Source organism: Peromyscus californicus, unplaced genomic scaffold, assembly GCF_007827085.1.
Source record: "Peromyscus californicus insignis strain IS unplaced genomic scaffold, ASM782708v3 Scaffold_2__1_contigs__length_46816999, whole genome shotgun sequence".
Lineage (NCBI taxonomy): Eukaryota > Metazoa > Chordata > Mammalia > Rodentia > Cricetidae > Peromyscus > Peromyscus californicus.
The window spans coordinates 35,002,842-35,028,806 of record NW_026294540.1 but is presented as its reverse complement, the minus strand read 5'-3'; the positions used below and the strand labels follow the sequence as shown (position 1 = coordinate 35,028,806).

The 25,965-nt window shown below is 52.6% G+C and overlaps 1 protein-coding gene across 1 annotated transcript in view; it reads left to right on the top strand.

Annotated features, from left to right (window-relative positions):
* The window catches only part of Fam20c (FAM20C golgi associated secretory pathway kinase), a 55,914-nt gene that overhangs the window by 12,959 nt on the left and 16,990 nt on the right, over window positions 1-25,965 (top strand). The window contains exon 3 of the mRNA XM_052754295.1: window positions 2-80. Coding sequence (XP_052610255.1) covers window positions 2-80 — 79 coding nt within the window. The remainder of the gene's footprint in view (window position 1; window positions 81-25,965) is intronic.

Genomic DNA, 25,965 nt, shown 5'->3' with positions numbered 1-25,965 from the left:
GCCATGAAGTCAGGGGGCACACAGCTGAAGCTCATCATGACCTTCCAGAATTATGGGCAGGTGCTATTCAAACCCATGAAGTAAGTGCCTGACACCAGGGTGGGCGTGAGGCCGGGCCACAGTGTGCAAGCATGAGGCCGGGTGGGGGAGGCAACATTTATCTGGGGGTGAACTGCTGTGATGGCTAAGTGAGTAGCCAGGCTGTCTGCACCCTCCTGGTCCCCTCTCCAGCCTGACACCATCATTACACACCTGGGGATGGTTGCCCATCTTGTTCTGGGAAGGTGAATGCTTGCATTTAATGAGGGGCTGGCAATGTGGGACTATAAGAGACCCCTGCAGGGGAGACTGCATTTTTCTAACATGCTCAGAGGCTGTGGAGGACTCCACACAGGGCCGATGGTGCCATCCAGAGCTCTGCAGGTGGTATGGCCTATTTCTCACTCAGCCTGCTGTCCAATCCAGGTGGCAGTGGGGCACCGTAAGTCATCTGTGGGGAGCCTGTGCATCATAAAACTTCATCCTGGGGAGATGGCTTAATCAGTAAAGGGCTTGCCACAAGAGCATAAGACCTGAGTTTGATCTGTAGCACCCATGTAAAAGGCCAGGCATGGTGTGGCCTGCCTGTAATCCAGCCCTGGGGTGGCTGAGGCAGGGCCATACCTGGCACTCACTGGCCAGTCAGTCTAACTGAATTGGTGAGCTCCGGGTCCAGTGATAGACCCTGCCTCAAAATATAAGGCTGAGAGTATGCATGTGCGCACGCACACACATGCACACAACTTCATCCTAACATGAAGTAGTACTGGAGTGGGCTCTCTGCCCCACAGAATGTCACAGAAGAGGTAGACATCTCATCACCAGCATCAATGAGGGAGTGCTGTGGAACACCTGTCCACTCAGGGCACTCAGGAGTTGCCAGAGCATGCGTCTCATCGCCACAGCTGGCTCCCCTGCTTGGCCCGAGGTTTTGCGTTTTTGCAGCAGGCAGGCTCTGGTATTGTTCTTTAAACACACGGTTTGCAGCCACAAAGGCCAAGGAGGACATGCATGTAATGGGAGTGAGGCTTCAGTTCAACTGGCTGCAGGGTGCAGGTCCCCAGGGACAGCCCAGCTATGTTGGCCGACCAGGTCTCAGCTATCTGCTCTGAATTTTCTACAGATCTGGCTTTCCCTCCGGTTTAATCCTCAAATTGGAAAAAAAAAAAAGCTGAGTACTCCGGAAGCAGGGAAGGCACTTTGCTGTTCCTGTTGGTCCTACGTCTCCAGGCAGACCAGCATGGGCTCAGGGGGGACAGTGGGCCTCCCTGCCTTCCCAAGGAGGACAGGCAGCCTGTTTCATAATACAGGCCTTCGGGAGCACCACCCACTCCCACAGGCGAAGGAAAACTTGGTCATGGGGCTTAAACCAGGAGACAGTGAGGCCCATGCTGCTGGGGTACCATGTGGCTTTGCGGCTGAGAGTACAGCATTTCTTTCCCTCTTCATGCAAGAAAATGTCACATGAGCATCTGTCCTATGCAGGGAGTGATGTCAGCTTGGCATGAGAAGAGCCACGGGCTGGACGCCACCACTCAGGGTCAGTGTACACGGTCAAGCATTGGCTGTCCCTGCCCTTTAGGAGCAAGCAGAAGGTCTCCACAAAGCCTGGAGCCTGTGTGGTCATCCCAGGATGTCCTAGAGGGCCAGATGCCAGGGAGAATGGCATGACTTCCTGTAGTTTCTCAAGGGGGCTTTAGTGGAGACAGAATCTCACTGGATCCCACACTGGCCTCAAACTCAGCAGTCCTCTAACCTCAGACCTCTCAGAGTGCTGGCATTACAGAGTGAACCTCCACATGTTGCTTAAAGGAGGCTTGCTCCCTCCCGTCTCTCCCTGCCTTCCTCCCACCCCACTCCCTTTCTCCCTCTCCTTCCTTGGGCAAAGAGTTTTATGAGGCCAGCCTGGCCTCACATGTGCTCTGTAGCTGAGGATAGTCCTGAACTTCCTATCCTCCTGTCTCCACATCCACAGTTCTAGGATTACAGGCATGTGCCACCACACCCTGTATATGCAGGGTGGAAGGAACCCAGGGCATTGTTCATGCTAAGTAAGCACTCTACCAACTGAGCCACATTCTCAGGCTTAAAAACCACATTTTAAGGCTGGTTTCTGGTTTTTGCAAGGACAGTGCCATGAGAACCTGCCTGTATAGAGGCTAGGGCTAGGCCAGGTGACAAATGCATTAGGACAGCCCGCTGCTGGCCAAGATCTGGGACAGTAAATGAAAATGACAGCATATGCATCTCCTTTTCAGCCAGGTTCTGCGAGCCTAGGCTCCGGGAGGCAGGTTTGTACTTCCTGTCTGAGAAGTGTATCTTCAAGCCTGGCCGAAATTTACAGACACGTCCAGAGCTGTCCAGAGAGGCTCCCCATGGCCCAGAGTTTCAGGACAGCAAGCCCTGGAGATCCAGAAGGCCACATCAGTGGAGATAGGGGTGGTTCTGGATTCTGGTTTGTGTCCTGTCTCTGTGTGAGTAGCTGGAGGGTAAGGTATGTCCAGCTGTGGACAGCTGCAACCATAGCCATTCCCAGGCTCTTGAATAGCCTGTGTCCTATGAAGAGGGAGGGAAACGGGGCTCTGCACTCAAGGTTTTTATGTTTCGTTTCGTTCCCACAAAGGAGTCTAAAGACAGCTGTTCGTAACTACATCCCATTAGAGAGCCTGGGGTGCTGAGATGTCCAGAGCCCTATAAGGAGCCTCCAACCTGGTGGGCACCACCCTATCCCTGAGTGGTCACATAAGGGGCTAAATGGAACCCCCTTGGGAATCCCACCTCTCCTTGGAGGGCTTCTAGGGCTGTGATTGGAATAGGGGAAAATAGTGTGTGGCCTGGATAGGGTGGGAGGTACCAGCCAGGTCAGGGTGTTGCCAGGGAAACAGGTTAAGGAAACGAAGACTCAGAAAGGGAAAGGATATGTTTAAGGCTGGCCAGAGACAGAGCCTGAGGCCAGCCTGGACTTTGTCTTCAAAATGGGCATGGGGCGGGTGGTTGTGGGTGGGGTCCCCATGCCAGCAGGTGGCACAGTTTGCTGTAAACTTCTCACACCGTCTGTCTGGGTCATTTTGCTGTCCCTCCATGGACCAGGTCCAGAAATTTCTGGGCACCTGAGACTCATTGACTCCGGTCCTCTTGCCAGCGACTGATGACCCTGATGACCTTGGGCGGGGCCCAGGACCTGACACTGGTGCCCATTTCGTCCCTGCTCCTCTGAGGCTATGGAATGATGTGGTTCTTGGCAATGGCCTTAAAGAGTCGAAACCCATGACAGGGAATGGGGAGATAGCTCAGTCAGTAAGGTGTTCGCCGTGCGAATATGAGGACCTAAGTTGGATCTCTAGAACCCGTGTGAAAAAGCCAGGTGTGGTGGTGCACGCTCGTCGTCCCAGCACTGGGGAAGTAGAGTCAGGAGGATCGCCAGGATGGGCTGTCGTGCAGTGTCAGGAGTTACATATTTTAGCAGACACTAAAAGACACATACATACCTTGCAGGCATAGTAGATCACAGCCATGAGCTACTTTGAAAGCTGAAGCAGGAGGATTGCCATGAGTTTTGGGGTTAGTCTGGAATACAGAGTGAGTCTCTGTTGGAGGAGGGGGAGAAAAGATAAGGGGAGAGGAGGAGGAAGAAGGATGGGAAGGAGGAAGGGAGGGACTTGGAGGAGGAGGAAGAGGGAAGAGGAGGGAGGGAGGAGGGACCCACAACCAGCACTGCAGCTCATGGGGGTGGGGGGACTTCCTGCTTTACGGCAGTGGTTCTCAACCATCCTCACGTGCTCCGGCCCTTTCATACAGCTCTTCATGAGGTGGTGACCTCAACCATACAATTATTTTCATTGCCACTTCATCACTGTAGTTTTGCTAATGTTATGGGTCATAATGTAAATATCTGTGTTTTCTGATAGTCTTAGGCAACCCCTGTGAAAGGGTCATTCAACTCCCCCTGCCAAAGGTGTTGTGACCCACAGGTTGAGAACCATTGCTTTAAAGTATTTAAGGTTGTTGTTGTTGTTGTTGTTGTTAGTTAAAAAGTGGCCTTCCTGGCACCAAATGCGCACCACACCTTCCAAAACCACTCGCTTGAGTCCCATAGCTTCTGGTACTGAGTGACCTGCGCATCCCTGACCACTGGTTTTTATTGTTCGAAGAGGAAACTCCTTAAAAATCTCGCCGTCCCTCCCCACCCCTCCCCCCAGCACCCGACAACCACTAATCTCCTGTCTCGCTGTGTGGATTTGCTTATTCTGGGTTTTCATGGGCATGGATCGAGCGGTGCGTGGTGCCTTCTGTCTGGCCTACAGTGATGTAGTCCTTTCTGAATTCACCCATGCTGGGACATGTGGTAATGCTCCCCTTCCTTTTTATTGATGAGTAATATTCCGTTGTGTGGATGGGCCCCGCCCTGTTTATCCATCCATCCGCTGGTGGGCATGGATTGTTCCCGTGGTCTGTAATGGATAATGCTGCTTTGAACCTTTGGTCGCGTGGACATGTTTTTTTAGGGGTTCATGTGGAGGGGGGTTGCATGCATGTGTGTTGTGAGAAATTATTTCCCTGGAGAAAGATAAACAGTGTGGATACCCTCTTCTAACAACAAAACACAGTGCAGTTTTACCGGAGTTCACCTGCGGAACCAGTAGGTTTACTGGGCTTGCAGAGCGTGGGTGAGGGAACCATGGCTACCACACCTAAAAGTCTTCACCCAGCGTGGATGGGGGCTTTTCCAGAGTTGCACAAATAGAGCGCCTCTCCCCCACTTCAGTTAACCTCCCCAGTCCTACAGACAGTGATTCTCAACCTGTGGGTCATGGCCCCTTTGGGGGGGGTCACATATCAGATATCCTGCACATCAGATATTTACATTATGACTCATAACAGCAGCAAAATTACAGTTATGAAGTCCCAACAAAAATAATTTTGTGGTTGGGGGTCACCAGAGCACGAGGAGCCGTATTCAAGGGTCACAGCATTCGGAAGGTTGAGAACCACTGCTACACACTCCAGTACCTCACAGGCCCCGATGGCCACATGAAATTAGGGCAGAACTGCATAAAATGTCTGGGAGGAGCAGCTGGAACCTCAGTTGAGGTCCCACGACCTTCCAAGACTACTCCTTCCCCAAGGGAACACCAATAGGTCTGCTCATAATGGGCTCTTGCAGCAGACAGTGCTGATCCAGTGAGAACGGCGTTCGTTTTATTCAGAGGACCCCATTTTATAACAACAAGTACGGTGCAAGTACGTTGGCCAGAGGACAACCTGGGGTGTGGTCTTAGAAACACCATCAGCCTCCTTTGAGGCAGGGTCTCTCACTGACCCAGAAAGCCCAAGCGATCCGTCTGCTTCCACCTCCCCAGCACTGGGATTACCATCATGGGCCACCACACCTGACGTTGTCACATGGATTCTGGGCACCAGACTCAGTTCTTCATGCTTTCAAGGCAATTATTTTACCACCTTGGCCATGCCCATGTTTGGGGTCTCTTCGGCACAAGCCTTGGAAGGCTACTGGGTCTCTCAGCATTCTCATTTGTTTACATCTAGTTTCCACGGTAGCTGTGCCACTTTATAATCCCACCGGCACAGCCCAGGCTGTCAGCTTCCCCAGTCTCCACCGGCACATCCCGTCATCGGTCTTTGATGGCAGCTGTCCTCGTGGGTGTGAAGTGGGACTTCACAGTGGCTTTGGCTGGCATTTCCCTGATGGCCAAGGACTCCAGAGTCTTCTCACGAGCTCGTTGCTCATCTCTGTGTCTTTTTTGGAGATACACCAGTTCAGCACTTCTGCAATGTTTTTGCCTGGTTACTTGCCTCTTGTTATCAAAGGGTTAAAAAACTCTTCTTACGCCGGGCGGTGGTGGCGCACGCCTTTAATCCCAGCACTCAGGAGGCAGAGCCAGGCGGATCTCTGTGAGTTCGAGGCCAGCCTGGTCTCCAAAGCGAGTTCCAGGAAAGGCGCAAAGCTACACAGAGAAACCCTGTCTCGAAAAACCAAAAAAAAAAAAAAAAAAAAAAAAAAACTCTTCTTACATAGATGGTATCCTTTGAGGCTATGAGTTTTTAGGGTGTCCATTTTATTCATTTTTGTTATTTGTGGGTTTGGTGAGCTATTTAAACTTTAATATAATTTTGTGTGTGTGTGTCAGAGAAAACTGGGACTCAGTTTATCATCTGTCCACAAAGCCTTGTAAGATATAAAGCCTGAGAGCTTATCCCAAGTCTGCCTTTGGGAGTTGGCCTAGGATATGGCCTGGATGCTTCGCCAGAAGCTGCTTACAGGAGCAGAGCTCAGCAGGGTGGAGTCAGCTGCAGGCCTCAACAGTACAAATACCAAGTTGTTTCTTGGAAAAGAACCTCCCAGGCATGCCTGAGGCTGCCCCTGATGCAACTTGACCGTCTCGTGGCAGAAATACTCATCTAGCAGCGGCAGGTACTTCCAGAGGTTCTGGGTTGGGTCTAGCACAGACATGATTCAAGGTCCAGGCTCGTGGAAAAGCCACAGGGCTGTGATCCCCAGATGCAGGTCACTTGGGTGCTGAGTAGGGGATGAGCTAGTGTGTGTGTCTAGCTCATGGCAGCTGTGGTTAGTACTGATGCAGTCATGCACAGAATGCACTGGAGAAAGAGCACCTGTGAAGCAGGCAGATGGACTGGCAGGCTTCCCTGAGGAGGGTCAGGAGGGTCAGGGCTAGAAGGAAAGACAGCCCTGCAAGAACACTCAGCTGGAAGCAGCCTTCAAGGAGGCCACAAGAGTGTGAAGGTCAAGTGAAGGCCAGATATGTCCAGGCCACAGGCGGAGCCCCGTGCACAGTCCAAGAGATTGGCTGACACAGTCAGGATCGGCTCCCTACAAGGTTTCAGCTGCTCTGTCTGAAGCACAGGCTTCAGTGCAGCAGGTACTGGACACAGCTGTCCACAGTGGACTTCAGCTCCTCCAATTTCAGCTGCTTATCAAGTGCTCAGAGCTGCATGCTGAAGGGGTACCATGCTGGAAGACATGGGCCACACATTCCTGTGGGGTCCGGTGGGAAAGTCTGGGGTCTGAGCAGAGACATGAGCACTGAGTGAGACCGGGCAGCAGCCGGATCTGAGGACATTTAGGACCTGGACATTGGGCCCTTGCCTCAGATAAGTATTCGGGGTGTCAGGGTGCACAGTTCCTGCCTCAGTACAGGATGGGTGAGCTGGGGGGTGGGTGGGATGGAGGCTGTGGGGAGTGAGAGTGGGAGGGTGAGGAAGGGGAAGAGGATGCCCATGGAGGCTGGGCAGTGTGATGGAGGAGGGCACCTAGGAAACTGTTCTAGCCTGGTTCTTTGTTGCTGGGATAAAACACTGACCAAAAGCGACTAGGCTAATAAAGGGTTTATTTGGCTTACAGGTTACAGTTCATCATTGAGGGAGGTCAGGACAGGGGCTCAAAGCAGGAACCTGGAGGGATATTGTTCACTGGCTTGCTCAGCTTGCTTTTCTATACAACCCAGGACCACCTTCCCCAGGGTGGCATCACTCACAGTGACCTGTGCCCTCTCACATCAATTATTAATGCCTCATAGACAAACCCAAAGGCTAGTCTGATGGAGGCGATTCTTCGATTAAGGTTTCCTCTTCCAAAGTGTCTCTAGTTGATGTTGAGTTGGCAACGTTTAACCAGTACAAAACCCTTCTCTGGGCACAGTGGCTTCTGGCCTTGTGGCTGATGGCATTTGGCGACCCACTTGGGACATCCACATAGCACCTGGAGCACAGACGAACACCTCTAGGTCAAGTCCTAGCCACAAAGCTTACTGTGTGACCCATCCCTCCAGACTGTTCCCTTTGCTGGGCATAAGGTCCAGGACCCTTCCCTCCCAGAAGGCTCCTCTCTAGGGAGGAGGTCACTCCACAAGGCAGGAGGACAGTGCTTTATCCTACTTGTAATCTGCTCTTTGCCTGTTTGATTCCTGGCTGCATTTGCTTTCATTTCCCAAGGGATTGGAAAGAACATTCAGCGCATTGCTGAGTGGCTCTCAGTAAACATCCACCTTGAGTGGCCCAGGGGTGGCTTGCAGAGGCTGATCCCAGCCTGGGAAGTACCTCAGCCTCTGGCTAGTGGGACAGCATATCCTACATCCTACCTGGTTCCTGACCAGACGGACCCAAAGGTCCCACCATCATTCAGAGCTGTCCATACCTGTGGGCTGGGGCTGAGGTGTCTCTAGTGGTGTGGAGGAGGGCCACCCTAAGTGGACCTCGCATAGGGATAGGGTCTGATTTAGGATGTCCTGGACAACTGAGTTGCTGTGCAGTGATGTGGCTGTGGGTGGTTGTGTGAGTGGGCAGCTGAGTACTTATAGATCACTTGGATGCCCATAGGTGGTTGTGTGATGGTGGGCAGTAGTGCAACTGGGTGATTTTGTTGCTATAGGCAATTGTGTGATTGGATGGGCTGTGACTATGGGTGATTTTGTGACTGGGGGGTTTGTGTGACTAGATGAGGTTACGTGACCAGGTGATTTGTGTGACTGTGGGCAGATGGGTGGCTGTGGGCAGTTGGGGGCTTTGTGTAAATGCCAACTCTGTAGCATACATCACATTCTTTGACTTGCCTGGGTATCACATATGTGTATTATTTTGTGATGGACTGTTCTTAATGGTGGAAGAACAAGGCTTGAACAAGGCTTGAAGAGCTGAAAGCAAACAACAGGCAGACCACAGGCCAGGATATGAGGCCAGGATTCCTAGGTTAGGTGCCAGGGACATGACTGCTTGGAGGAAAGACGACCTAAGCCTGGATCCAGACATTGTCTGCTAAGGGGGCATAACAACTCCAATCCAGGCTGGCCTAGAACTCACTCTGTATCTCAGGTTGGCCTTGAACTTGTAATAATCCTCTGCAACAGCCTCCTGAGTGCTAAGGTTGTAGGCATATGCCACCATGTCCAGCCCCTCTGGGGCTTTTTCCAGTGTCCTGCAGTATGCTGGTGACCTCAGTGGTCTACACTGGGCCCAGTAGTGTGGTCCTTTTACACTGTAATATGACTCACTGTCTTCAATGAAATCACAGTGGGAACCTCATACCCTAGCCTGAGTCTGGTTAGTCCTTGTGGCAGACATCGAGGGTTGTGGGTGGCCTCCCGCTTGCTGTGTGGATCATGTCCTTGGCCTGGCTCAGCCCCAGGCTGGTCAGGAAGTGGGAGGTGGCAGCCAACAGTCTGGAGACCTATAGCTTATGCTGGTACAACCTAAACCCAGATGAACACAGGGCATAACTGGCTCAGAAACCTTGGAGGTCATTAAGGGGCCCAGCTGAGAAATACAGTGAGTGTTTCATCCTAACGGGCCATGCACAGAGCACCTGCCTTTGGACACCATCGGGGAAAGGTGGGTGTGGCACTAGGGGCTTCTTTTCTTTGTGTGTTTCTTTTCTGGGTGACAGGAAGCCTGGTCACCAGGAAGAAGGGGTTGGGGAGGAGCTGGCAGACAGTTGGAGAAGGCAGGGTGGGATGGAGACACTGTTCATGTCACAGATGCCTGACGCTCACATTTGTACCAAAGAGCCGATGTGTAAGTGAAGGAAGGAAAAGCAAAGTGCCAAAGACGGGGCTGCAGAGATGGCTCAGCTACTAAGAGAGCTGGCTGCCCTTGCCCAGGACTCAGCACCCACACAGCAACTCACAACCCTCTGTAGCTCCACTCGCAAGGCATCTGATGCCCTCTCCTGACCTCCTTGGACACCAGACATAGTCCTGGTGCATTAAAATATGTGCAAGCAAAACATCCATACACATAAAATAGTAAACTAAATCTGGGGGGCTGGGGAGAGGGTCTGAGACAGTAGAAACAGCCTGGGGAGAGAGCTCGGGGCCAGCCAGCCATTCGGAGACCCTGTGGTCTCAGACCCTGTGGTCAAGGCTGTTCAATGCTAGGAAGAAAAGGGGAAACGGGGAGGGGGGTGGGGGAGGAACAGAGTTTCAGATGCTGAGCCATCCAGGCAGGAGGCCTTAGTGTATTCCTGGGCTGAGGAGGGGGCCTCAAAGAAGTTCTGAAGTCAGGAAGGGGTCTAAGCATGTTCCTGGCGTGAGTAGGGGACCTCAGCATGCTCCTGGGGTAGGCAGGGGACTTCAGTGAGTGCTATCCAACAGGCTGAACAGAACTTTATACAGGGATGGTCTTGGCAAGGCTCAGGGCCACTCAGGCTTGAGGCCCAGTAAGCAGGGTTAGAGATTTCCAAGGATCCCCTGGCCTCCTGGTGAACAGCGCATGCTTTCGCTGCTCAGGGCCTTCACCAGGCCCCCAAAACAAACAGACTGCCCAATCCTGGTCACGGTGTGGAGCCAGCAGAGGCCTGGGCCTGACCAGAAGTAGACAAGGACCCTTTTGTATCTACTGTCCGCTCACACTGGTCTCCCAGCCTGTGCCCATCCTTGCCTGTACTGTGGCTTGGCCTTCTGGCTTTCTGAGACGTCCACATGCTCCTCAGTGAGGATCACAGATCAGAGCCTTAGACCTTTACTCATTCATCAAGGGGCCTCCTGAACCCCCTCGTACCATCTGGGTTGCTCTGTGACTCACCACTCTCAAGGCAGCTGGCCTCTGGCACATGGGACTTGTCTGAAAGGTAGCCTTCCTATACCTGGATGACAGAATCCTTGGGGAAGGCCTGTTCCATGTTCCATATGGCCCCAGCCCCCCACCTGGCATGCATATTGGGCTTTCTGCTCTGAGTGGCTGCTGAGCCGCCATGAGAAAGACACACTTCCTCGCCCTGTGAGACAGTCAACACAGACTAGTGAAAGGGGCACTCCAGAGGGGAGTAGATCCTATTGTGAGTGGAGCACACCCGGGCAGAGGAACATGGAACGTGGTATCGGAGAGCCTAGGGGCTGGCAGGGAAACCCTGCCACCAGCTCAGTGCAAAGCCACTCTTACGAGCAGGCATGGATTCTGAGGAGAGCACCTCAGAACAGGATTGGAGGTAGAGAGTAGCTGCAGGCAGGACTCCCGTAACGGCACAGGAGGCGTTAAAGGCGCTTTAGCCACCTTCTGAATGGCATCTGGTGGGAACGTGGGCTATGGCACTCTTTTCTCTGATGCTCCCCGGGCCGCACGAGGCAGCAAGAGCAGGAGATGGCGTCAGAGGCAAAGCTGTAGACACAGGGCCAGGAGTTGGCACCAGGCAGGCAGTTTTGTGGCCCTGTGAGAGGAACTGGACACAGGAGACCCTGGAGTAGCAAGGACGTGAGTGTCAGGAACAGTGGGCGGCTTAGGAATGGGAACAGTCCTGGAGGCCACTCCAAGACTTGAGAGCCAGATGGCTGTGAGCTGGTCTGCGTGTGTGTTGTGATACGACCTGCTGGTTAGAGTCCCTCAGCCGAGCATGGGCAGTTGTGGGGGTGGGGGTGGGGGAATGGGGGCATGTCATGAGAACATCTCATGAGCAATGGGGTGGGCCCCACCGGGGCACTGGCATGAGGATGGAGGGAACCAGGGTTCACAGCAGCCCAGCACCTCTGGACATCTTAGTCTCTGATTCCTCACTGAGGCCTGTGGTCTGATTTCCCAGGCACTGTTGTGAGGAGCAGATGACTGGTAAGAAATGTCCTGCTCCCCCAAGGGCTTGGGTGGTGGGGAGGAGGTTGCCACTGAGGTTTACTGAGGGCTGGAAGATCCAGGACCCAGGTCTGAGCAAGGCAGAGGGGAGAGGCCTGGTGGAACTAACTGAAACATGAGGAACACCCAGTGTGAGAGTACACAGCATGTCGGGAACATACATGCATAGGTTTATTCATTCTGGGTGAGAGGGTAGAGCTGTGTGTACATATATACATGGACGTGCTTATGTACATGAGTATGTATTCCATGCATGTTCTTGTGTTTCCATATTTCATGCACATGTTCTTGTATGAGTATGTTTTGCACATGAGTGAGTATGTATTGTATGTGTGTTCTTATATGGATATGTAACATGTATATATATTATATACCCATGTGCATATTGTATGCATATGCTTTTATGTGTGAGTACGTGTTGTATGTGCTCATGTTTATTACATGTGTGTGCTTGTATGTATGGGTGTTTATTCTGTGTGCTCCTGCATTGTTCCTACCTGATGCGTGTGTGTGTGTGTGTGTGTGTGTGTGTGTGTGTGCGTTGCATGTGCACACTTGTGTGTGAGCATATGCACATGTATCTGGGTCAGAGCCAAAGTCGTAACTACAGAGTGGCAGCTGGGACCTGGACTTGTGGGGTAGATGCTATTTGTGGGTGGGGTGGACATGTCCTTGCAGTGACTTTGCAGAGGGGTCTGTTTCAGAGCACTCTCTTTGGAGCACTCAGTGTGACCTTCCTGCCTTGGATAGCACAACACTGGCTCAGGTGTAGACAATTGGGTCATTTTCAGATCTGGGATTATGTTTGTAGTCATAAGAACATGATCTGTATTAATTTGAAAAACAAGCAAGCAATAACCCTGACAGAGTCAGCTTAGAGATCCAGGAAGCAGAAGATCTGGGACACAGCAGGAGTGCAGGGGCCTCAGAGGCCTGTGCGCTGCCCCCCACAGGGAACCTGTCCTCAGCTGAGCCTGGGCTCAGAGCCTTCCAGCACAAACCCTCAGCTCCTGGCCTGCCTGCACCTCTAACAGCTGCTAGCTGCTGAGGTCCATTGTCAGCAGAACAAGCAGACTCTAATGAGGTCCACGACATGGTCTTTGTGAAAGGCAGGGGTGGAGCTGACCAATCAGAGTGCCATATGGGACCACTGGTAAGAGTCTCCCTTGCCATCCCCACTTTGTTCAGCTGGAGCCCTGTGGCCTTTCTCCTTCTGTCTAAGGGTCCCCATGTCCAACTTCAGGGCACAGCTACCACCTCTATCCCTCTTGAACCTCTGGAAAAGACTGACTAGGAACTATCTCATGCTACCTCCAGTTCGGTGAAGAGGTCTCAGCCAGCCTCCCAAGAGCCATGGTGTCCTCATACATTCACAGACAAGGACCCTGAGCACAGGAAGGAAATGCCCCCAGACCATGTGTCTGCAGAGCCGGGACTCACTGCAGCCTCCTCCCTTCAGTCTATCTGGTCAGCACAGGTCTTCGAGCTGTTCCTATCACTTTCTTTTGTTTTCTTTTTTGAGACAAGTCTCCTGTCAGGCTGCCTTCAAACTCACTATGTAGCTGAGGGTGGCACTGAACCTGTGATCTCCTGCCTCGACATCTCAAGGCCTGGGGTTACAAGTCTGTGCCATCACTCTTCTGGGCTTTTGTTTGTTTGTTTGGTTGGTTGGTTGATTGGTTTGGTTTGGCTTGGCTTGGTTTTGGTTACCGGGGATTGAACCCAGGGCCTTGTGTATGACAGGCAAGTATCCTACTGACTGAGCCACATCCCCAGCCACGCCCCCATCTTAATGCCTGAGATATGGTTCTCTGGCTGCTAAGGCCCCACTAGCCCCCACCCCCCCACCCCACGCCCCACCCCAACCCCTGCTGCCCTGGCACCCACCTGGTTCCCAGATGGCCAAAATGGCGTTGCTTGAGGCTGACCTCAGCAGTTAGCCAGCTCCTGTTCTCACTCAACAGCTGGAAGGCTATTTACTTAATACCACAAAAAGGAATTATTAACAAACTGTATAGCGATGCTGGGAAACGGGGCCGGGACGAGAATGAACGACAAAACCCAGCGAAGCCAGCTCAGAGCAAAGCCACAGGCTGCACCTGCTGAGCGAGCCCTCGTGCCCTTGGTGGCCTCCTGGGGACCTCGGCACCATTCATGCTGGGGATTTTCTTCCGAGGCTCCAGGGAAGGTGACCCCCCTCCCCCCACACTTTTGAAAAATCCAGCAAGTCCTTTTCTCCAAAGTTGTTCTTAACAGCCACACGGAAAGTGTCATCCTTCTTTTTTCTGTGGCTGTGACAGTCGCGAGGGAGCCCACAGTGTTGAGTGGGGGCAGAGGATTAAAAGGAGAATGGGAAACACCGTTTTTCATTTGCCTCGTTCCGTTCCGGGGGAAGGAGATGAAAGTCAGGGCGGGTTTCGTTCCAAAGCAGTTTGATTAGATCTGCTCGGTTTTAGTCTTCTGTTTCGTTTTGTTGTTTTTTAATGGCCCCCAAAGGAAATTCTAGATTTAAGACCTTCCTTAAGCCAGAGAACAGCCTGAGATGTGAGCTCCTGGCTCTGGGCTCAGTTTATTTCCCCTATTGGTATTTTCTAAACATCGAGGGCTCCTTGGAGGGGAAGCAAGATGAGAGCAGCAACTTGTGCTAAATATTTAATCCCAGCTTCCTTCGTCGTTCCTGGCGTCTCGGTTTTTTGTTTTTCTTTTTTTTTTTTTTTTTTTTTTTATCACTTTTAAATAAATTGACTGAGGTACACAGAAGAGGTTTCTGCGTTCCTGGAGCCTGGAGAGCACCGTTTCATTCCACGCCGTTCCCCGCCGAGCTGAGTTGCAGACAGTTTCAAAGTTATGAGAGACCTCTTACCTCAGACAAGTCCACTCTCCGCCATTTTATTTTATCCTATTTATTTGGGGGTATGCAAGCATGTGTGCACGTCGTGTGTGTTCACAAAAGTGTGTGCGGATCCCCGTACACATGAATGTGCACACGTATGGAGGCCAAAGGTGAGTGTAGAGCTCCTCCTCAGATATTGAGGCAGTTGAACCCAGAGCTTGAAGATTTGGTTAGTGTAGACAGACAGCTTATAGCTGGGACTACCTATCTCAGTTTCCGGAGGTGGGGGTCACAGTGGGTCACCACGCCCTCTTAGTGTTTATATACATGCTGGAGATACGAATTCAGGTCCTTACACTTGCATAGCAAGCCCTTTACCTAGTAAGCCTGTCCCCAGCCCTGATTCTATTGTTTTGAGGGGATGTTCATATATATGTTCCTATGTGTGTGTGTGTGTGTGTGTGTGTGTGTGTGTGTGTGTGTGTGTGTGTAGTACACCTTACCGATTGAGTCATCTCCCCAGTCCTCCCCTGTGATTTTCAAAACTAGTCTGCCCCTTGGTGGTCATCTTTTCATGACTTTGAATTTCCCTGGGTTACAAACCTCTGAATCATTATTGGTTTTCATTGACTTGGCCATAGCAGGGAGGCTCCGCTCCAGTTCATTCTCAGCCATCCAAGAGGCCAGCCGGTTTTTACCTCCTACACCCCACTGTGCAGAGCTGGCTGGACCAGGAGTTTGAAGGGTCCTGGGTATCTGAATATCAGCATTTCCCCCACTTGGTTCTGAAGCTCTGGCTATACAACCAGACTTTCAGAGCCAGTGGAGAAACAGAGTCACAGCTGGTGCACAGGTCCTCACCAGGTCACGGAAGAACGGGAAGAAGACCTTCTGCTCTATGAGTTCCTTGGGAAAACCAAAACAAGCAAGGAAGCTTCCCAAACAAATAAGTAAATCAGCCAGGCCTAGTGGCTGGAACAGGCCTGTCATCCGAAGTACTTGGGCAGGCTTAGGCAGGAGGATTGTGAGTTCAAAGCCAACCTGGGCAACTTAGTGAGACCTGGTCTCAAAATTTTAAAGTAAAAAGTAGGTTAGAGGCGTGGGGCTTAGTGGTAGAGCACCTGCCTAGACCCCCCCCCCCAAATGAGGGGCTGGGGTGTGGCTCAGTGGGAGAGTACCTGCCTAGCATGTATGAAGTCCTGGGAGCAATCCTTAGCACCACAATAGAACAGTCAACATAAAGAAGCAGGACAGGGGTGTCATGGTGCCTCTGGGCCCCTGGGCTCTGGGAAACAGATTCTCCATAGAGACCCAGGAATCTTCCAGTTCACAGAGATACTGGGATCCTGCATTGTGGCAATTTTGAGCACTATAAGCTCAGGTCCCCCGTGCTGATTTAGACACCCCTAAGCTGTTTAAGAGACAGGGATCAAGACAGTCGTGACGCAGTGGGGCACGAAGTCTTGCCTGCGTGCAAACCTCTTACCTGTGAGCAAAGAAGGATAATGGGTCCTGTCTGAGGACTGCCGCTGCTCTTACAGAACTGTGGTGGAATACCACCCCAGGGAGAAGCGAAGACACCATCTGGCCAATGCTTGAGCAGCTTCTTTGGGTTGTCAGTCCCCTGTCCCTGACTGTATCCATTTTCCTCCACAGTGGTAGCCCAGTAAATGGCCACCACTCAGCATTGGAACTGTTGACATATGCTGGCATACGACGGCCTCCATGTGTTTATAAAGCCAACCATGCTGGCCAAGCCCATGCTCCTTGAGGGTACCACACCCAGGAGAGCTCACCTATCTTGGCCCTGGAGCTTCACTGGAGACGGAGAGGCTTTAGGATACTCAAGCCACATGGACAAGAAGCAGTGTAGGCACACAGACAAGCTGCCCATGGCCTTCAAGGATCCTCCAGAGGCAGCCAGCAGGAATTATCCTACCAAAGGGACCCTCCCCGCTACCTCCAGACACACAGGGAACTGGTCCACTTCAAGGGTGGGGCACACAGAGTCACATATCCCCTCACAGTGAGGACGTTGCCTTCTTGGGACTCGTGGTACATGTTCCTGCCAGTGCACAGATAGTTATGACACATCACTGCCACCATCCACCCACCCAGTCCTCGGGGGCTCCCTGCCTCTGACTCTCACCCACAGCCAGTAGAAAGACCAGGAAAGAGCAGCCACCTGGCTAGGCCTGTGGGTCCCACTCCTGTCTGCAGATGTCGTTCGCTCCAGCTTCTAAGGACATGGCCCATATGTGCTCCACCCGAGGGAGACCGATATGTAAACACGGTGCCTGAGGCTTTAAACAAGACTGGAACACAGTGGCACCCGAGGGACTGACACGAGAAATGCCACATTCAGCATGAAGCATCTCTGAACACTCCAGGACTGAAGGTCACACTGATCTTCTCCCAAGGAGAAGCCCCCTCACCTTCCAGAACATTCACTTGCAGAAAGCCTGGTATTAAATAGCTTAATATATCTCCCTAATGACAAGGGGGCTGTTTTCTGCTGTGTGAGTGACGGGAAGATTACTGGAGGCAGAAGGGCTGGTTTCTGCCTCCACGCCTTCATTTGGTGAGTCAGGGACCCACTGTGCACTTAGCAGGAAAGGGGGTGTCTTGTCTTCCTCGAGGTTTTGTGTCCTTGACATCAGCCCCGGGATAGGGAATGCCCCAAGACATCAGCTCCTAATCCCCGGAACTTGTAAATGCCCTCTTTTTATTTGTGTGTGTGTGTGGGGCGGGGGGTGAGTATGCAGCGTGTGTGTTTGTGTTTGCAGGCCTCAGGAGCCATCCTCATCTTTTGAGATGGGATCTCTTCACTGACCTGAGACTTACCAATTAACCTAGAGTCATTTTCACATGGGTTGTGTGGGAATCGAACTCAGGTCCTTGTACTTTCAAGGTAAGCACTTTCCCTACTAATGCAGCCAGCCAGCCAGCCCCAGCCCCATGCCCTTATTCTCAATAGAGTCTTCGAAGATGGGGATACATAGGAATTTGGGGATGGGATGAATACCTGGATTTTCCGGCGTTCCTTTTAGAATTACATATATTTGTTCATGGGAGCTGAAAGGGAATATGAGGTGCTGAACACAGAAACCCTGTGAAGACAGAGACAGAGATGGAGTGATGAAGCCGTGAGCCAAGGGATGGCTGACACCTCTGGAGGGAGCTGCCCTGCCCAGCCCTGATCCTGGACTTGATCCTCCATCACCCAGATAGGATAAGTCCCATTTTAGTTTAAGTCCACAGTGAGTGCCCTCCACAGTTTAGATCAGTAGTTCTCAACTTTCCTGATAATTCAACCCTCATAAATCATAAAATGATTTTCATTGCTACTTCATAACTGTCACTTCCCTACTGTTATGAATCTCAATGTAAATATCTGTGTTTTCCAATAGTCTAAGGAGACCCCTGTGAAAGGGTTGTTTGACCCCCAAGGGGTCGCAACCCACAGGTTGAGAACCACTGATCTAGATGGTCAGGCATACACAGGAGGCCCCGGGCAGATGGAGGGCAGAGGCCTGTAGACAGCCTCTCTCTGGCTTCCCAGCTGGTGTCCTCTGGCACCTTCTCTGAGTTCCAAATCTCTGAGTTCCAACTTCTGGCATCTTGTCTGAGTTCCATCTGTGGAATGGGCTTCTGACAGCACTGCTCACCGAATCGTGAAGGGCAAATGCGTCAGCACACTTGGTGCTCTGAGGACAGAGCCCAGCACCTAGAAGGTTCTCTGTGGGTATTCACAGCTGTCAGCAACAAGCTGATTGGCGTGTGTATTGTGAGTGAGTGGAGAGGTCCACAGAAGCCTGCTGGCACTGTAGCCCGGCGGGAGCAGGCTGGTCCCAGCTGGTTCTCTGCCCTCTAGCCAGGCATCACTGCTGCCTCAGCTGGCCCCAGAAAGGGCGTGGGCAGTCAGCCCCAGGCCCAGACCTGGTCTGTAGCCAGTACAACTCTGTGTGGCTCCGTGCCAGGACTGGGGGTGTCAGCCTGTTCAGCTGCAAAATCTGGCTCCACTTCTTCCTAGCCTGGGGCAGGTTATTTCCTAACTCTGTCTTGGTTTCCTTCGCTATACCATGAGGAAAACAATGTCAAGTAGTTCCCAGGTAGTGTGTGCTGAGTTCCTTCTTCCCCTGTAAGGAGCTGTGTGTTCAGATCCCTGGAGATTCCAATGTGGACATCGTTGCGTGATCATTAGTCAGCCCAGAGGATTGCATGGGAGAACTCATTCTCACGTCCCCATGAATGAACACAACCAACACTTACTGTGTTTTCATTAGCGCTCAGAGAAGTTCTTCTGAAGGAGTCTTCAGTGGTTTCAGCCCCGGGGACAAGGCAAAGAGAATGTGGAAGGTTGTAGGCACCTTGATGCCTGCCTGCCTGCCTTTCTAGTGGCCTTTGGGGACCAGTGTGGAGCTGTATGATGCTGTAAGCATCCCTGTGATAGAAGGCCTGTTCAAGCACCTTGCTTGGGATTTCCTGGGTTCCCTCTCTCCTCAACCCAGGATTATAGTGCAGACTACCCTGCTTGAAGCCACAGTGCATGGCTCATGACCCTCTCCAACCCAATCTGGTGGTTTAAAAAGCCAGATCTGCAACTTCCTGCAGCTGATGGCCTCAGGATGAAGGCCAGGTACAGCCATCTGGAGCTGATTTTGATCTTAGAGGCCAAGGTGGGGCGTCCCCGTGACTAACAGATCCTTGGGGGAAGTGTGCCCACTGGCCACCTAGTCCTTGGGTCTCCCCAGGTGTTGGCTACATGTGGGGATGGCAGTAGTCTACTGAGGGGAGGGGCTGTCACAATGCCCTGTGACTCCTCCAGCACCTCGCTGGTGCCCCTACACAGGGTTACCTCGAGTGCACTTGAGTGAGTGACCTACATAGACCAAAAGGCAGGTGTTCAAAAGTCTCCCACAGGCCCTTCTTACTCCAAGCTGTTGGTCCAGAGCCCATGTGAGGACATGGAGGGGACAGGACAGCCTGGCCCCCTTACCACTATGAGGCTGTGGAGCCCCACCATGCTGACAGGGCAGAGGAACCATGGACCTTGTCTTGAAGCCCCCTCAGGCACACAGCCAGAATACACTGCAGCCCATTGGGAAAATGGCTCATGGGCCACTCACATATAGAGGTTTCATGAGGGTTGAAATGAGGACAGTGTCACCACAAGTCCTCAGCACAAGCTGCAAGCATCCATGCTCAGAAGCACATGGTCCCCCAGCTCCAGATCTTTCTATAAAGGGAGGGTGTGCCACTCCGCTATGCTGTCGGCCACAGTCCGGGGGATACACAGGTGGGTTGTGATGGCCACACACAAAGTCTCTCCCCAGATGAGTCCTAGGAGAGAATTCTTTCATTTCATATATACATCAGATGACTCTTTTGGAGGGAGTAGATTTTATTTACTCTGTAGCCCAACTTGACCTGGAACTCCCTATGTAGGCCAGGAACTTAGGGCCATCCTTTCCCTCTACCTCCTGAGTGCTGGGTTCCAGGCATGCACCACCATGCCTGGCTGGCCACTAATTTATTTTCACTTTTTTTTCTGTGAATTTAGAGCCTTGCTTATCCCCCACTATCCTGCCCCCCAGAAAGCACAAGCAGGCTGCCCATGCTAAGCCTGTTGGGTGAGCATGATACTTCCCACTGAGATGGCTATGTTGCTCCAGCTGGTGGCAGCTTGCCCATCCACACTGAGGCCATCTGGCTGGGTCTAACCTGCAGGGAGCTGTTGGTGGCCAACCTGGGCCATGGGTTCCCAGCCTCCTCAAAGACCCCTCCTGTTCCAGGAAGCACACATCCTCGTAGCTCTACCCCTCCCCTGATCCAGGCAGTTCCTTGTTCTGAGTGTCTGATAACATCTTTCCCTCCTGGAAGTAAAGGCTGACCCTTGCACCTGCCTGCCATACCTGAGTGCTCTTGGGACTTGTGTGACTAGGTTCACCAAATGTGTCCTCTGCCTGGGGCACAGCGGTTCTAGTACTTTTCCAAAGCACTACCCTAAAGTTGGCCAGAGGCAGACACCCTGTCTCTACCCAGCAAAGGCAGCCAATGTCTGCCAGCCAGAGGTGAGAGTGGACAGGGGTGCCAGGCAGCAGGTCTCTGAAGGGACATGAGGGGCAACATTCAGGTCTCATAGCAACACTGGCTGTAGTAGCTCCAGAGATGTCTCTGTGCCACTGTTCAGTGGCCTGGGCTTATCCCCGGCAGCATATAGCTCTGAAGCCCGGCTGCCCGCTGGAATCTCTGCTAGCTGCCAGGCAGAAGGTTGTTTTCTGGGCATTTTTCAAGTGTCTCCTAAAGAAGGTCCTCACTTCCCACATGATCTCGGTGCAGATCTGACACAGTAGCCCCACAGAATATCTTGTCAGTATCTTCCAGAATGCCCAGCTTCTCCCATTCTTGCCTCTCCACTGAGCTTACACATCCACTGGGAAGCTGTCCTACCGACCTCCAGAACCTGAATTAGTTCTGTTCTGAGGCCTCCTCAACACAGACCGGTCACTGCTTTAGGGTCACGGCCTCAGAAGGGTGGGAAACAGTTCCCAAGAACACTATGGTGTGGAAGAGGCCAGAGCCTGAGTAGAGTCTGTGGCAGGTTCCAGAAGCCTCTGGAGGGTCCACACTTGAGCTGGCCTTAGGTGACAGGGAGGAGTAGAGTCTACAGGCCTCTTGGGCGTCCATATAGCAGATCCCAGTGTAACTGGCCTTGCTTTCCGCAGGCCAGGGCCTGTTTGCTATGGTGCAGGTCAGCAGTGCACATGGTAGCCAGCATAAGTTACCACGGTGGCAGTATTGTATTGTGTTTTGGGGTTTTGTTGTTGTTGTTTTGTTTTGTTTGAGATAGGGTCATCATAAGTTTCCCAGGCTGCTTTTGAACTCACTCTGTAGAAAATAGGCTTTGGGCCGGGCGGTGGTGGCGCACGCCTTTAATCCCAGCACTCGGGAGGCAGAGACAGGTGGATCTCTGTGAGTTCGAGGCCAGCCTAGGCTACCAAGTGAGTCCCAGGAAAGGCGCAAAGCTACACAGAGAAACCCTGTCTCGAAAAACCAAAAAAAAAAAAAAAAAAGAAAATAGGCTTTGAACCTGTGATCCCCCTGCCTCTGCTTCCAGTGCTGGAATCATAGGCCCAGGCCACCACAAAGAGTAATAATAGCAGGGCCACCACCCAGCCTCAAGGACAAGACTGCTGAACTGAAGGGGGGGGGATGTCCCTACGTCTGAGGGACCTGATGTGTGGGGCAACCGGAGTCAATCTGTTGGGTGGCAGCTCCGGAGTTGTCTCTTGGAGAATTCGGAGGGCAAGAGGACAGGTTCTGTGTCCTGGCCCACTCTGGTCCCCTCGTATGCACGCTTGTCAGGCCCTTCATGTAACTTGCATCGTGTCTAATGTCTTGGGTCTTCTTCTGGCTGGCATGGTGGCTCCAACATGTCAGTGGACCAGTGTCCCCTAGACTCTGGTAGAGAGTTGGGGATGGCAGCATCTCCAACCCTGAGTACGGCCCTGATCCCATAAAACCCTCTCTCCTGGGAGCTTATGGTAGACGCTGCTCTATTGTGAGATTACGGGCATCCTTGGGGGACCCGGGTACAGGCAAGTCGGTATTAATTATGGATGATAAGGGGGCTAGCCTTTAGGGGCCAGAGCCTCAGTGGGATGCCCACGGCAGTGGCCCCAGCTTTGGTTGTGTGGAATCATAGAAGCTTGCTAAAAATGCAGCTTCCTGGGCCCAGCACCAGGACTCTGGCCCAGCAGGTCACAAGAGGTGCGTGGGGCCCCTCATGTGTAACAGACCCCTCCACACACATACTTAGGGGCAATTTGGCTACCAGTCACCTCAGAACCTGACTTTAAGAGAAACAGAGTCATACGTTGTGGAAGCTGCCCGTAGCCATAGTCCCGTCACCAGAGTGCCCTGAGAGATCCAGAGGGACCGGGGGCTCACATGGATCCCGGACTTGGGGGAGTCTGGAATAAACTGCCTCCAGGTGGAGTGCAGTGAGAGCCAGGGAATGGCTGGTGGCCTGGGGAAAGGAACCATGGCTTGGGGTCATTTGGGGGAACATCTGAGGATGCTTCCTTCCTTTACCTCAGCTCCACCTGGAGACAACGCTGAGCTCTTCTAGTATTCTCCATTACTGTGCAGACAAGGGAAATCGAGGCCTGAGGGCCAAGCACTGTTCCTGCTCCTCCTCAGGGGCAAGGATCCGCAGGGCAGCATTTTGGATTCTTCTGGAAAGGAAGGAAGAACAGAATGCCAGGAGTCCCAAGTCAGAACGGATGTAGAGTGCCCGAGAGGCATTCAGAACATGAGAGGTGCACCTCTGAATGGAACACACTTGCCATTTCTGTGAACCCTTGGGTTATTCCAGGAAAGGAGGTACCTGGAAGGCAGGGACACCTGCAGGCCGTGATGGGAGGAGGGGTTGATGAGGGTCTGGGACATCAGCCAGCTTCCGTGGAGGGTAGACGGTAACTGTCTGAACCCAGGGATGCAGAACCAGGAATCAGGTCATGCCAGAGGCCCTTTCAGGGAGCCACGGGGCTCTCGGCCACTTGGATCTGAGAAATGTCACCTCTTTAAAGGAGCAGGCAAGGGGAGGGAGGGAGAGGGTTAGGTGGTGGACAGGAAGGCTGGTCCACTGCCTGGTCATCCCCAGGTCACTGAGTGGAGGTGACTGTAGGGTGATGGTCAGCTGCCCACTTGTTCTTTGTCCTCAGACAGCAGTTCTGAGGCAAGCCTTTGGCTGCACTCGGGATCCTGAGGAGGGGACACCCTCCTCCCCAATGCTTCTCCCGGAGCCTGGCTAACAATGCCCTCCAGTGTCACACTGCCAAGTGCTCTGGGGAGGGAGCCCCGACTCTGCTTCTGCCCCCGTCAGGATAGGGCACGCAGAGAAGACAGCCAAGTCAAGCTTCCCAGAAAGAAAAGAGGGCACAGCATAGGCAAAGGCCAGCTGTGGGGGGTCTCGACTGTCCTGGGACATTCAGGAGGTGGGGGGGAAGAGGGCTTATATCAGCGAAAATGGCCATGCAGGTTTTGTGATTTTCTTTCCTTTTTTCTTTTTTTAACTTAAGACAGAATCTCAAGTAGCCCAGGATGACCTTGAACTTCTGTTCCTCCAGCATCCACTTCCCCAGCACTAGGACCACAGGTGTGCACCATCATGCCTGGTTGATGTGGCACTGGGATCGAACCCAGTACAAACACTCTGCCAACTGAGCCACATCCTCAGTCCCACACAGTTTGTATTTTAACGACAGGATCCATGCACTCCAGAAGGAAAGTTGCTGGGGTGTGTGTGTGTCCCGCTTGGAGGCTCTTCAGGTGGGTGGGGTGGGGGTAGTCAGGCTGCCTTCTCAAGGCCCCCCTTCACACCTGGACCTGGGAAGCATCAGAGGAGCTTGTTTTAACCCCTTCTTTCCAAAGTCCCCCCCAACAGCCTGCCCTGTAGGGAGTCTGTGTGTCACACGTGTGCACAGTGTTAATACACGTGCAGTTCCTGTGTGGGTATGTGACGGCACGCGTGTGCCGACATATGCATGCCTGGAGTGGGTGGCCAGAAGTTAACCATCTCAGCCCTGCAAGGACCCTCCGCAGCCACTGCCTGACTCAGCCCTTCCTGGTCCCAGGTGCCCACTGCAACTCCATGAGGCCTGCCTCAGTGGTCACTGAGACCCGTGCCAAGTGTCTGGTGGATATCCATTCTGCAAGTTTGTCAATCTGTCAGCACCGTCCCTTCTAGGGGACCTGGGGACACAGCTCAGTCATTACAGTGTTTGTTATGAAGTGGGAGGCCCCCCTGGCTTTGATCCCCACACCAGTGTAAAATGCAGGACACAGGGGGACAGGTGCAGGACATACGGGTGCACGTGTATAGCCCCAGCATAGGGAGGCTGAGACAGGCAGATTCCTGGAGCTTTCTAGACAGCCAGCCTGGCCTATCTTGTTGAATTCCAGGCCAATGAGTCTTGGCCTAGTCTTGGAAAAAAAAAAAGGCAGTAGTGTAGTGTAGTGGCACATACCTTTAATCCCAGCAGCATCCAGGAGGCAGACGGATGCCTTGAAGCCAGCCTGGTCTACATAGTGAGTTCTAGGACAGCCAGGGCTGCATATTGAGAACCTGTCTCAAACAAACAATAACAAAAGCCAAACAGATGGACAGCTCCTGAGACACAACACCCAGGGTGGTCCTCTAGTTTTTATGGGCACACGTGTATGAGGCCACTACTATTTTCCGTGATCCACCTGTCAAGGTGTGTGTCCATGGAGTCATGGGGTTCACATTGCCCACCCCCCAACACACACACACACACACACACACACACACACACACACACACACACACATACACACACACACACATACACACACACACACACACACACACACACACACTCAGCTTCCCACACTGGCTTCTGGAAGGCTCAGGAGGGGATGTGATGATGGATCAAGTCTTGTTCAGGGAACTATCAGAGTTGTTTTGGCTACTGCCTGCTACCTGAAGCCCACCCTAGGCCACAGGAAGCCTTGTCTATAAATCTCATCACTCACCAGTGTGTAGGACACTAGCTTCACCTGACAGTGGGGGCTGAGGACCCGAAGGGCCCAGCAGCTTCAGCTATGTTTTCTATAAAGAAGGATCTAGACCTGGAAGGTGTGTGTGGCTCCACTGTGGGAGCATCCAGGCCTAGACTGCTCGAAAGTGCCCACAGAGCGGGGTGATCCCCAGGCCCTCATTTGCACACCTGGAAAAGAAAACAGCATGGCTGTTGAAAGATCCATCCTGGGAGGTGAGCCTTCAGGCTGCGTTCCCACCTGTCTGGCTGGGGTGGAAGTAGGGAGCCAGGAGGGACCCAGATTTTGTGTTAGAAGGACACGGGCAATGCCAGGCTAACAATTTCATATTGTTAAGGTCAAATTGCATCAGTGGGGAGACCTTTGATTCTTGTGGAATGACACTGACCTTTCAAAGTTTTGTGTTCTTTGGCTGGCAAGGAGACGGGGGGGGGGGGGGGGGGGGGGGGGGTGTCAAGTGCCAACCCTCCAAAGATTAGTGTTGGGGCCCAGAAAGGATGGCTAGCATGCGTACGTGCACACACACACACACACACACACACACACACACACACACACACACACACACACACACACACAGGCATTGGACTAAGACCCAAGCTGACTGACCAGTCACATGCCTGTGGGTCCAGGATGGATGCATGGGAGCCCCTGGCCAGCCCCAACTGACCTTTAGACTTCCTGACTGAGGAAGGGCTCTGTGGAGATCTAAGGGTTCCCCTGTCCACCCAGCATGCTCTCTGCTCTCCTCAGCTGGTCTCCCACAATTCTGAGAGCTCAGGATAACCCCAAAGGAGAATCAAGACCTCATGCCCTTTTATACAGGAAGTTCCTTAGGTTGAGAGGCTTGCTCCAAGGGTTCTGAAGATGCCATTGGTGCTGCAGAGGGCTTTTATGTGGCTGTGGATATGAGC